Below are 13543 nucleotides of genomic sequence, written 5' to 3'. Positions count from 1 at the left end.
CAGCACTCAGTGACTAACAGGTCAGCCTCCAGGCCCCATAGCTCCTGGGGCTCGGAAGAGTCTGCAAAGATATCTATCACTCAGGGCGGTGCGGTACTTTCCAAAGTAAGTCCCCAACCTGCCTTTTTCCTTGCCTTGCCTTTTCCTCGGCAACTCCCTTGTGACGGTGTCCACGTGGCCAGTCCCAGGGACCAAACAGCCCTTACCTCTATCGTTACACCTCTGCTGAATCTGGCCCAGCCTGAGATAACCATACCCATACCCAAACCTATGCTCATACTATACTCCCTACACACTCATACCCCTATTTCTACCTGTACCTGTACCCACACCCAGGCCTCCCTCATATGCAGCTTAACTGGAGTTCAGACTCTTCCTGCAATCCCTTAGGCCATGCTATTTGCCCCAGTCAGGTCTTGCATGGCCAGGTGGGTAGATGGCCATGTACCTAATGGTGGAGGGGAGCTGGGTGGTGAGCGCACCCTGCCTTGCACTGTATTGTGCAGGGCACAACGGGGACCCTCGGGGTACCACCTGGGCTTTCAGCAGACAGGCAGTGAGCGCAGAACAGGACTGTGGATGCAGCCTGTCACCTTACTACTGAGGTTTAAGCCTGTTTTAAAGGGTGTCAGTGCACATTGCCCATCACCCAGTTCCTCTTCGCTTACTCTTCGGAGACGTCAGAACCCATAGAGAAGCTCATACAAAATCTGTACGGATGGGAGCAGGCTTTGTGCCAGGCAGAGGGCTGTATGCCATTTGATATAGCATTTCCAGAGGAATAAACGACTGAACCAATCCAACGGATTCTGGTGCCTGACTTTTAGGGAAAATATTCAGGCACATTTTACTTGCAATATAAAAAAACATTTCCTCCATGCTGTGAGATTATCTAAATAAGCCACATCAACCCTTCCTAATCAGAGAGACGTGGTGTTATTTTTAAACCTGCCAAAAATTTTAAGCCAAATGGTGTGGGATATTACGGTTACAGGGCCTCAAAAGAGTTATTTGTCTCTGTTTATTTTATTAAATATTCCTAGACATACCCTTAGGATGACAGATCAATAAGTGCCTTTGCGGTTTCCTGATAGAAGGCAGCAATTATTTTCTTCCATTACAATATAAGCATAACCCAATTTTACTCATCTATCATGTGTGTAATGGTAATAAAGAAGCATCAGCATGTGTTTATTTTACTGTCACTTTATCTTTTGTTTTGGTGATCTTCTGTTTTCATTTCACGTTCTTCCAACTGTTTGTGCCTTTCATTTGCAGGGAATGGTGACTAGTTTGTCTTCCTTTAGGACACTTGTTGGGAACATGGTGGCAAAAGCCTGTCTGTGGTATCTCTTTTCCTGTAAGGTGAATGGATTACTTTAGGCTTTCACCTGAACTTACCAATAGAAGAACCAAAACCACAGGAACTTTACAGTTTGAAATTTGGATTTAATTTTTAGAGGTGCTTTTCCATGGAAGTCATGGAATCATAGAATCATTTAGGTTGGAAAAGACCTTTAAGATCATCAAGTCCAACCATTTACCCAGCACTGCCAAGTCCACCACTAAACCATGTCCCTAAGCACTACAGCTACCTGTCTTTTAAATACCTCCAGGGACGGGGACTCAATCACTTCCCTGGGCAGCCTCTTCCAGTGCCTGACTTCCCTTTCAGTGAAGAAATTTTTCCTAATATCCAACCTAAACTTGCCCTGGTGCAACTTGAGGCCATTGACTGAAGTATCAGGAGAATTGAGCTCACAATTCTTTAGCACATCAGAGGTGCAGAAAGGTTAAACAAAGCCCATAAGATCATGATCTAACTAATGACAATTGAAATGTATAGTTCAGATTGTCAAGGCTAAACTCAACCCATCTTCCTCACTTGGCAAATCACATTTAATCCATGATCGAGGTGCACACTACTGGACCATGTCTGCAAATGAAGTAAGCAGCATTTGTCTCCTCATCTAAGTACTCCTGTGCTTTGAGGAGTACCACACCAGGGCTGATCATGACTAACTGTGACCAAATAAACTCTGCTAAAAGCCTACATCCAGTTTTCTCTTCATTGTGGGTGAGGAGATTCCTCAACAGTGATTCAAAACCCCCCACAGCAGCTACCTCTCAGATATCCTTGTCCTGACCTGGGCGATAAAACCCCTTTACTATGACCCCAAAGTGTTCTTTTAATCCAAAGCCAGTTCTGTTTCCTCCTTGCTCTCACTGAAGTGACAGCCAGCTCTTCGCTGAAGGAGATTATTAGCAAGTGCTACCTGGTCACAGCTCCACTGAGGTATGCCTGATACCAATCAGACGTGCCATCGGATGCACTTTTCCTAACCCTGACTTCAGTGAGTCCAGGTTTTGGCTTCTTATGTATTTCACTTAAACACAACTGGAAATGTTTTATTCTGATTTTATAAAGTTTTCCATGAGCACTGGAATAAGTGAAGCACAGTTGTGTCTAGATTTATATCTTGTGGTTGGTTGACTTTGCTGTCCAACTAAGCTCTGACGGAGACTTTTCCCATGGGTGAGCAATACCTGCTTTGGTCCCGTGAGTCCTTCTGATGTTTATAAAGGGGCTCCTTGGAGTTCATCGGTTTCCACAGCCTGAGCATATATTCTATCTGTCTCTGGATTCACACCTGGATTCACATCTTTAAGATTTCTATTGTTGGGGTTGTCAGGACAACTAACAGAAAGACAGGCATACAATAGCGTGACCACATAAACTTCATTCTTCTAGGAAACAAGGCTAAAAACTAACAAATTTTGTCAACCACATCAAGATGAGTTGAAGTTTTATTTTTTTTTAAATGCTGAAAATCTGAGAAGAACAAGTTGAGAAAGTGTTTTGGATGCTTTATTCGGGTTTATTTTGGTCTAATTCTACCTTTAGCAGCCTCAGACTAAACAGTCCCGAGGGACAGCCACTTAAAAAGATGGACTACCCAAAGTCCAGCAGAATTATGTACAATTGTCTTGTGGGACTTTTTTTGATAACATGAAATGGCCTTCATCAATCAGACCCTAACTGTAAATTATCAGATAGCACTCCCTTGCAAACATAGCTAAAGGCTCATTTTTCTTTTTAATGTTGAAGTTAGTGGTATACCATATTTACTGCTGTACTGTTTTCACTGTCCTATGACTTAATCTCACAGTGGTCAGTCCCTTTCACTTGCATCAGTGGTCTGTGGTTTCATTTTCTTCACATCAAAGAGAAAGATCATCTTGGCTACATTGCAAAAAGCAAGTTTTGAATTTTGCCAAAATAAACTGTGACAAACTCTTACAGTTTATAAAAGCTTTCTTTTAAGTTGAAGGTGACTTACAAAAGGGGAAAAATGGGTTATGCCCTCATGTACGTTTTTATAATGTACAAAAAAGGGCCTAAGAAGAGTTGAGGGGTCTGGGACTCTTTTTTTAATTATTATTTTATCTCCAGCAAAATCAAGGAAGACCAGATTTGACATTCCTGACACAAGCATAAGAAATACTGTGCTTTCCTTCTTCTGCCTGCTCCTTCCCTTCCTTCACCTTCCAACCTTGCAGGTCTATTTTACACACCTGAGAAAAAGAGGTGTATAAAGGATGCCTGGCAGATTCTTGCCAATCTTTTTGGCCAATTGAAACCTGAAAAAACTCACAGGACACTTTTTATTGGAGTCTTAATGAGCCCTCTGGAATAAAGCAAAGGAAATGGAATGGCAAAGCTTGACAGTCTTGATATTTCAGTGTTAAGCAAACAATCAGGACAAAAATTTCTGACTGCCTTTATGCCATTTAAAGGAACCACAAGAAATCAAGAAACATTTTTCCCTTTATCAATTTAATGTAGCAGAAATCAGAGTTCTGATGACATTTCTTGAAAATGGGCAACTATAATAAACTGTCTGCAGTATAAGACATTCAGTTCTGATATGCAAAGCAGCAGCAGACTCTGGAAAAGCTTTTGAAACAGGAAAGTACTTCCCAGCATGTGAAAAGTGGCAAATTATTCTGTCAATATTTTAATGGTATACTTTGTTATGAAAAGATCACCTTATGAAATGGACGTATAGGCAAGTACAGAATGAGATAAGTTAAAGGCCATGAGCTTTGACGACAGTAACTCACAAATGAAATACCCCAGGTATAAGGAAAAAAAGTACTTTCAGAGAACAATGTTCATTGTTAAAAATGAACTGAAAAACGAAAAAAAAAAAGGATATTAAGACCTGAAATGAAAAATTAGGACAGCAATAACACAGTGAAGAAAGATAAGAAGTTACTGTGCTGAATGTTTGCTAACTTGCTTTTAGCTCCTGAAAATTGCCTTTTGCCCCAAAAAAAGGGAATAAAATGCTACGTCTGTTGTGGCTGCTGTATCAGCATCCACCGGCAATGTCTACATCTGTGTTGAACACCTGGAGCCTGCGATAAGCAATCGTCGCCCGAAAGCTGAGGCTGTTGTGATGAGACCGGGACGGACCCCACCCCTGAGCACGTTCCCACTGCTGGGGAGAAGCCACAGCAGCTCTGTAACAGACGCTTCTCCCCACACCACCCCGTCTCACCCCTGGCAGTGAAGAGCAGCCCTTTCATGCAAGAGGCTCCCCGCTCCAAGGGGGCATGTGCCACTGCCCCGTGTCCTGATGTCATAGAATCATAGAATCATAGAATGGTTTGGGTCGGAAGGGACCTCCAAAGGCCATCCAGTTCCCGTGCTGGGCAGCTGTGCTGAGGAAGACCCTGGTGGTATAGGGGTGATGAAGGCCCGTGGTTCCCAATCTCACCAGGAGCCATCCCAGCAACGGGGCATGATGGATCCCGTCCAGGCCTAAATGCAGGTTGAGCTGTTGCTCCATCCTGACACAGGCCTCATCCCGGCTCACGAGGCTGAGCAGAGCCCCATCATAACAGCTCTGGCCCTGCCCTCTGGAAGAGGACAGTGTGCCACCTCTGAGCTCCAATTTTCTTGTATTTGAGAACAGAAAGACCCCAGAGAGGACATTTAAGGCCCTGCTGCATAAGCAGGTATAACTGAAAGCTCTAATGTTTCACGTTTCAAAATAAATGTTAAAAGTACCCGATTCCCAGATTCTGTATTTCCTTTACTAGAACTGACACTGGCACAGACACTGGCCAGAAGGGAAGAAATAACTTCTATGCTTCCTTCACATACAGTATTTCAGATGGTTGGAAAGCAGCAACCACCTGAACACATGGCGTAGAGAGAGGCAACCCTCCCATCCCAGACTACCAGTATCCTCATTCAGATACACTTTTCATAGGCACTTCTTTCATTAAGAAAACTGGTTTCAGTGGGACCGTTTATGTATCAAGCATGAGTAATTGTATTACAATCTGGCTCTTCATGGCATGTTCCAAACCAGCTCTTTCATTTTTTTCCAAGAAGGGCAGTGATTCAGCACTAACATAGTTTAAAATATGAGTGATATTTTCAGGGACTCCTCAGTGCATATGGATACTAAAGTTGATGAATACTTTTTTGAGATGTTAAAATAAATAACTGCCTAAATGTTCCATTTATCTCCATCATAGTCTCTCAAGAAAAACAATTACTTACAAATTAAAAAAAAAAAGGATTTTTTCCCCAGTTCCACTAATACATTTTTAGCACCATAAGGACCTCAGTGATTTTCTTACTCAGTTTACAGGAACTAATCCTTACACAGATGAATCATCAGCAATGCTAAGTAATCTGAAATGATCAGGGACTTACATTTTGTAACTGAAACTGAGGGGATGGCTACCTGGCAATGAAGCAAGCAAAGAAAGAACGAGAGTCCCAAAATGTAACAAATTAATTGTCACTTACCCTGTTCAAGCAGTATTTGCTCTCTTTCCCATAAAAGTGCTGGAGACATTTCATGTTCTGCTTGTCGACAATCTTGTTGAAGAACTCGTTGATGGTTCGCACGGAGACGGCGCAGACAGCAGATCTGTTGGTTGGTTCAGAAGAGTCTGGCTTGCTTTGTGCAAAAACACCGTAGAGAATATCATCGTTCAACCCAAGGCCCATTTCATGGGCTAGAGCTGCACCTGGCTTGCTTACATAAGCAGCTTGCAAAATGTTGAACACCTCCTTTCGGATGGACCTCTTCCTCCGCTTTTCGGTGAAAATACACTCAAGAGGCATTTCCATGTAAGAGCGCATCTCTGAGTCTAAAGTGCAGAAGCGGATAATTCTAGTGTGAAAAGCCTGGGAGTCGAGAGATTCTCTCTGGACAGTCAGAAAATAGACAAAGTGATCATTTTCAAAGGCATGGACATACCTAATGGGATACGAGTCGCGGAACTGAGGGAGGATATCTATGTAAGACTGATCTGTGAGAAATTCAAAACCATCCTGTGTTTCTTTTAACCTTCTGACCGATATTGAATGCAGCACATGAGGAGGCTGAAATGTAGATGTCACAGTATTTCCCACAAAGAAGTTGACAAACCTGTCCTTTTCGGTCACCAAAACTTTGGTTCCTAAAGTGCTTACAACACAGTCAGGACAATTATCGGCTTCTCCGTCCACCCGGGGTGAATACATGCAGTGCACCTCGCTTTCGATGTCAGCAGGGTTGTCAGGGTGAATGATGTGACGGTAGCAGACGCCTCCGGACACACTACCACAGCTGATGAGCTGATCATCATAATAAGTTTCTAAGAGCAGTGCCATGTTGACATTATCCTTCCATACGCTGTTAGATAAATTGGCTTTATCTCTGCAGTCTTCGCATGGCGCACAGTCAGGGTTCTCCAAAATGGGCCCGGTCTTGTACACAGAAATGTTCTGGAGAGTTTCATTTAGTACATAAATCTTGTTGACTGCTCCAATATAAACATGATGCTTGTATAAAACTACATTCTGAATCGGTGTTTCTGCAATGAAGTTAGGAAGATCATATTTTACACTCAAATTCATCTCTGATTTTTTAGCTGCTTCTTTGCATTGTCCATGGCTCCGCTGCAGCAAGGCAAACAGGAATACGATAAACCCAGAAGGATATGCAGTAAAAGGCTTCATTGTCAGAGATTTAATCTGTCAAAATATATTTAAAGGAAAGAGTGGTTATATTTCATGTACTAAAACATCACTTTATCAGTCAACGGAAATCTGTTTCTAGGCTGCATATACTAGCTGAACTATTTCAGTTTAAGAAGCGTTGTAACCTTGCCTAGTGTCATTAAGAGTCTTGTGCTAGACACTGCTACGATTCCTGTTCTTCGTGGGTACCCATTTCACTGCTTTCAGAACGATTCACAGAAGGATTTTCTTCTGATGAATTTTGCAAGACCCCTTGGTGTGCTGTACAGCAGCAGAAGAGAGATGACGACTTCCACACTGGCATTAAACCAGCTGACTGATACAGTTTAGAAGATGATGGTGCACAGGTAGGTGAAAGCAAATCTGCTCAGGACACTCAGGGCACAACTGCAGGCAAAGCAGTTGTAGCACTTCAGTGCGTGGATTTAAGATATTTGGCAAGTTCCTCAAGGGGCTGAGCTGGTTCTTAGCACAGCTGCTTGAAAATGAGAAATAGGAAGGACATGAAATAATGTGAAGATTTGAGCTGGAAGTGGGCTTCTCTTTTATTCTGTTGACATTTTTGAGGAACCAAGGAAAAGACTTTTCTCCACCAGACCAAAGGCAGAAACCGCTCTCTCTCTCCCTCCAGCTCCCCAAATCACTGTCTTTCATAAGGCTCCGGGTTAGAAAAAAGAATGTTTTTTTCAGCCAGCTCTACTTCTTGGAATAGTCATTTTCCCTAGCATTGACAAGGTTTTGTAATATATTGTTAGAATATTTTATGCATCATGTGCTGCTTGGCATGTGCAAGTTTTATTTTAGGCCCTGTACCACAGCAGTAAGTCACTCGGGTGAACCTTTACAAGATACAGGCATATCACTGTATTGTAAACAAAGGGGTATCAAGTGACCTACAGCCATTAACTGATGAAATCAAAAAACCTAGCACTTTTCTTTTTTTTACATCTCCACACAATTGTTTGATGTGGCTTGAAAAACCAAAGGCAGATGACTAGTGTGATATTTCACCCCCTCAGAAGATCAATTAAATGAACTGTGGTTATGAGCGTTTCGGTGCAGTGTCCATGCTATGCCCTGTCACACCAGACATCTTCTGTTAATGCCATGACACAGTTATTAAGCCAAATTTAGCTTCTTCATGGAGAAAACAATTATGCATTCTAGCAGCAATATGATCACATATTTTGGGAAAATACTTATAGTCTGGCTATAGTTAAGCAATTGTTGCTAACAGAGAAATGCTTATGACCACTGAAAGGATTTTAAATAGACAACCTTGAAAATGACAAACTAATAATAGGAACCAGGAGCTCTGTATTGACTTTTTATTTCATTAAGACTTCAAGCAAAATGGAAAGATGACTAGAGACCAGAACTGTTTCAGCTGTGTATAAATTCAGTGTTTTCACTAGATTGGTTAAAACAATCCATCAATAATTCTCCTGCATTCCTTGTGACATTTTATTTCAGCATCCACTGAACCCTTTCTGTGGCTTACCTCATTAATTACACAAAATAATAGGTTTTGGAAACAAAGAATTGTTCTTCTTCCCTGCTACCTGATAAGAATCGTGATCAAGAGCTGGGGATAAAAATCAGAAACACAGGCTATTTGCAAGTATTAGCTGGTAAGAACAAGTCACACTTCTGGTATTGAGAAATGAAGATCTTTCTTCAAATCAACAACATTTTCTGATATTAATTAGTGATAACAGAATCCTGGAAACAAATCAAACATGGATTGAAGTTTAAAAGAAAAAGAGAAGAAAAAAGAGCGGGGATATTGCTATAATTAGAAAATAGCCCCAGTGCACAGAGTGCTGACTTCTATACTGTACAGGGCAGGAAACTGTTTTCTCGTCCTCTGAAACTTCTTGCTATTACAGTATTTTTCCTGCTCTGTGTTGGGATGAAACCAAGAGCTTTCAAAGTTTCTGTGAAACACCCAGAAGTCACACCCGATCCAAGAACAACCCTGTTCACGTCCCTGCCTCGCTGGTCCCCGCAATGGGAGGAGTGGGAGCCTGGTCTGACTGCCTCCTTTCAGCCAGCACTTCCACCCAAGAAACTGCTAAAACTGATACATTCCTGCAGATTCACTTCTGACGAGCCAACATGTTCTAACAAATACTAGAGTAAGCAGAAAATTCCAAAAGTGCTCCATTTCTGACACAACGTGGAGGCAGGTATATTGTTCACCACAATGAGTTTAAACCCACATCACAGAGGTGGCACTGCAGTGGAGAGAGAAAACAGTAAGTGGGACAACAGCTAGATGAGGATGAGGATGATTGACCACCAATACAGGAAAAAAGATGCCAGGTTACTTGACAGGTACCTACGTTGTTGCAGTACATTCTGTGCTATGTTCTTATTTTAACCTGCTCCCAAATAGATCTCCGACCCAGTATGCCCCTCAGTCTTCAGTTTACAATCCTCCCCATTCTTCCAGTGTCTGAAAAAGAGGATCCCTAGCTGTTCAACAGTAAATACCAGTGTGCACTGCAGAGGGATTTAGAGCCATAAATACTGTCTGACTTATTCTTTCCCTCAAACCACATCTTGGGATGTGAGGCCAGTATCCTCAGATAGGCTACTCTGCCTACATGCAGTTGGTAAAACAGCACTGGTTTAAATCTGTGCTCTGGAGACAGAAAATTCCTCCTTAGATCCTTTAGTAAATGAGATCCAAAGCAAAGAGCTTAACAGCGAGAGCAAGGGCAGGATTCAGTGTAATGCAAAGGATGCCAGGAATAATAGGGACTATATTTCACCACTACAGAAAGGAAAATAGGAGCAACAAATGAAAACCAAGTCATCTTTGCTCTCATATCTGAGCTCCACCTTTGTGTCTTCCTTTGTATGATTTTGAGGTGTTTCAAGCATCCTCCCAGGCAGAAATCTGCTGATTCCCACCTATGGGAAGCTCAGGCTGAGATTTACGGGCAGCTCTAGGGAAGACGGTTCCCCACAATGCATGTCTCTAGCACACTGTGTATCTTTCCTCAAGGTGCCTGAAATCAGAAGATACGTGCTCTACTGTGAGACATTTATAGCTTAGGGAGGACACAGGAGTTACGTGAAGAGTACAGTGTGGAACTCCTTTTTTTAGGCATTTGTTTTTTCACAGTCCTCACATCACATACACTCCACTGTTCCTCAGTGAGCCTCCCTGATGTTTGGTGCCTCTTTTTTATCTGTATTTCACCCAGGGTCTTTCTCCATTTCACTGCTGCAGCCTGCAGCACAGAGTTGCTTTTTTGTAACCTCCAGACTAGGTCATTGCAAACACATTTCACTTGAATACATCCTGAAGAAGCAGGAAAACTTTGGAGAATTAAAAATTCAGTCCCACCTATCTTCAGAGGTCCAATAGTCCCAGTTCTCCTTATCATATACTCAAATGTAATTTCAGTTGAACTTAAGCACTTAGAGTTTTGCTGAATTAGAACCAACATACTTAGGCTGTAGATATACTTTCTGAATACAGGTCAAAGAACTAGTTGCTGCCTATCAGTTGCAAAAGGAAAACAAGTAATCCCTTTGTTTCTCTACTTGGTTTGAATGATGGATGCTGTTCATTCTTCTGTGACCTTCCCGTGACTTGTGTGTCAGTGTCTTTCATGTGTCTACAGAAGAGTTGCAAGCTTTGGCCTGTGATAACTATCAGCAAGCAATAGCTGTGGATGGATTATTTCTTTTGTAAGAGATATTTTCAAAGCCTGTGTCATGATGTGCTCATTTTTCTAACCCTCAGCAGACACTAGCTTGTATAACTGATGAGAAAATGGATTTTGGTCAGCTGTTGCAAGTGGCTAGTAATGATGTGTCATTTTAGTGTGCCTGGCAACCTCAAGTGCTATGGCTGATGCTTCCCACCAGGCTCGGTCTTGAGTGTTTGTGTACCATCAATGGCAATCTTCTTCCTACAAGTTTCATTCTCCCTAATTATGGCCTGGGTGATAATTTGTAAACACTGAACATCATGTCTCTTCTTCACGCTGTTTGCCACCGTACTGACAAGTCAGGCCTGGCCTTATTGTGGAATAATGTTCAAGCTGTCATACGCAAGGAAGCCAGAAAACACAGTCATGCTTGTTTTCCTAGCCCTCATTTCAACAGCTCGGGTCCCATTTAACTCTGATCACAAAGCACTCCATGGATCTGCACAAGCTAAGACAACACGCTGACATGAGAGCAAGCGTTTTGTCGGTTGGTTGGTGCATCTCATTTTCCTTTGCTTTATTACAGAAAAGGAAATGACAAGGTCCTGCGCATCACTCATTTAGTCCTCAGGTCATTTCTGGCTAGGTACCAGCAGAGCCATGTTAATTCATATTTCACAGACTCTATTGTAGCCTTTTCCCTTCTTTATGGAACTATTTGATAGCACAGTTTTATATTTTTTCCAGTGGGATAGTACATCTTGTTACTATGGGCTCTGACAGACTTCTGGTGGCAAATTTATATAGGGTAACCATAGTGATTACTGCTCCAGAGAGTTCAGTTTGCTTTACTATCCTGGACCAAAATCTGTGCCAGTTCAGGACCTGATTCCCTGTGGATCAGATGCCCTGCCATGGAGACAGCAGCATCATTTAACAGGACAGGGCAACTGAGAGGGAGAGATGATAACAACTCTATCCACCCAACTTTAATCTGTTGTTGCAAATCTGTCACAGCACTGGCATCAACTTCAACGGACTGAGCTCACAGCGGACGTGTTCATCAGACTTTTCAATTAACCGATTGCATCGTAGACAAGATTGGTTATATGTAAAACACTTATTGAGGTTCACCTATTTTCTATGTCCACAGATCAAAAATGTTCTTAAGTCAGAACTGCTAACCTGAATTAGCTACCTTGAGTTAAAATAACACAGAGAACATGGAAATGTGAGAAAGTCAGTCAGCAGCAAACATACAAATGATCCCTGAGTTGACTTCAAATGGCTGAGTTAAAATCCATGTTCCCTTGTCTTCAGCGCTATTTTAACTCTAGGTTACTCATCCTGACTAGGATGGGAATATAACTTCCCTGCAGCGTGATACATATGCTTACATGATGCATTTTCCCAGTGTATAGAGTCACAGGACTTAGCAGTGGTGATTTAGGTCATAAATTCATTCATAACGGAGCTGGGCGGTTTCTGTGGTACTCCCGGGAGGTGTGTGTGCATGCAGATGACTGACGGTGAAGAACTGGCGGGCAGGGCACAGCCTAGGCAATTGCTGGAGGATCTACCATTAACTAAACCCTCTACATCTCCAGTGCAGTCGTGTGTGTCAGAAGAAATTGCTTTCATTAGCATGTTCAACTGATCTGTAAGCCTTTTCTTACAATATTCAAATAAAAAAAAGAATATAAATTCTCTCTGCATAAAATATACTCTTTAATATACATGGTCCATTACTGGGTCCAATATACCATTGTAATTCACAGCAGCTATCAATAGAAGCATTTTCGTTGTCTGCCAGGTTTATTTTTAACAGGCATTAAAACACAAGAACATTAATCTATCCTTTGCAGTGGAGAAAATGTTATCCTTGTACTCATTTAGCATTATTTTTTGTAGGTGTCCTGCAATAAAGCGTAGAGCATTTTCTTTGAAATCTGCTTCAGATCTTAACATTCTAAAGCCAACTCGTGTCTTGGGTCTGTAGCACAACTGGATTTATTTAATCATTTTTTGTTGTGATGGGCTACAATGGCACTACAGATTCTTTCATAACAAACCACAGCACTCACTCACTCATATATTACAAATGAGTGGAGCCGATCAAGAGCTATACCTTGCTCAAAACGACTAATTTAAAAGGTGGTATACAGCATTTGTCGGGATTCAGGGAAATGTCTCATGTGAGGAAGTGGTACTCATTCTAAAGGCTGAGGAATCAATTCTGCAAAGAACAGGAACTAGAAAAGAAGTTCAAAATATACAAAGAATAATTGAAAAATGGGGAGGAAATATCCACAATAAGGTAGGTCCTTCGTTGTTTGTTTATGCTTATATTTCCACATGGATTTGGATCTTTAAATACAGGAGGAGAGCTTTCCACATCTGGATGCATAAGGATGGGGGGATATTTTTAATTATATTGCTTGGCAATAGCAAGAAAATAGAAAGTAAACTTTGAACAACACAACACTATTGATCCACTCCGTTCATCTGTAATGCAAGTCAGCAATTGTGGAGCTTCAGTAAGAAAATACCTGTGATGCTATTGTGGCTTTTTACCACTACACTGGCAATAAAATAAATCCAGTTCTAGCACAGACTTAAGCTTGGTATCTACAGCAAATAATTCAGCCTGACAACTGACATGTGAACATCTTATTCAGTCCAAGTGTTCAGCCCAAGTAGAAAAGGAGCTCTGTGTGGGGTTGAATAACATGTTATGCTTCTTATTGTACGTGTCATGACCAATAACACAGGGTAAGGTTGGTCTTCTGTTTCAGGTGAGTGAATATGGAGATATTTGGGTTTC

General features: G+C 41.7%; 1 protein-coding gene across 1 annotated transcript in view; it reads right to left on the bottom strand.

Moving 5' to 3' along the window:
* The window catches only part of MET (MET proto-oncogene, receptor tyrosine kinase), a gene marked incomplete at its 3' end in the record, with an annotated part of 89886 nt that overhangs the window by 62586 nt on the left and 13757 nt on the right, over positions 1-13543 (bottom strand). Inside the window, exon 2 of the mRNA XM_082308805.1 lies at positions 5831-7045. Within this exon, the coding sequence (XP_082164931.1) occupies positions 5831-7030 (1200 nt within the window). The 5' untranslated portion in view covers positions 7031-7045. The remainder of the gene's footprint in view (positions 1-5830; positions 7046-13543) is intronic.

This window comes from Platalea leucorodia (assembly GCF_965183815.1).
Source record: "Platalea leucorodia genome assembly, chromosome: 4".
NCBI classification, from domain to species: Eukaryota; Metazoa; Chordata; class Aves; order Pelecaniformes; family Threskiornithidae; genus Platalea; species Platalea leucorodia.
Note: the sequence above shows the minus strand (reverse complement) of the source record. Positions and strands in the feature narration are given on the sequence as shown.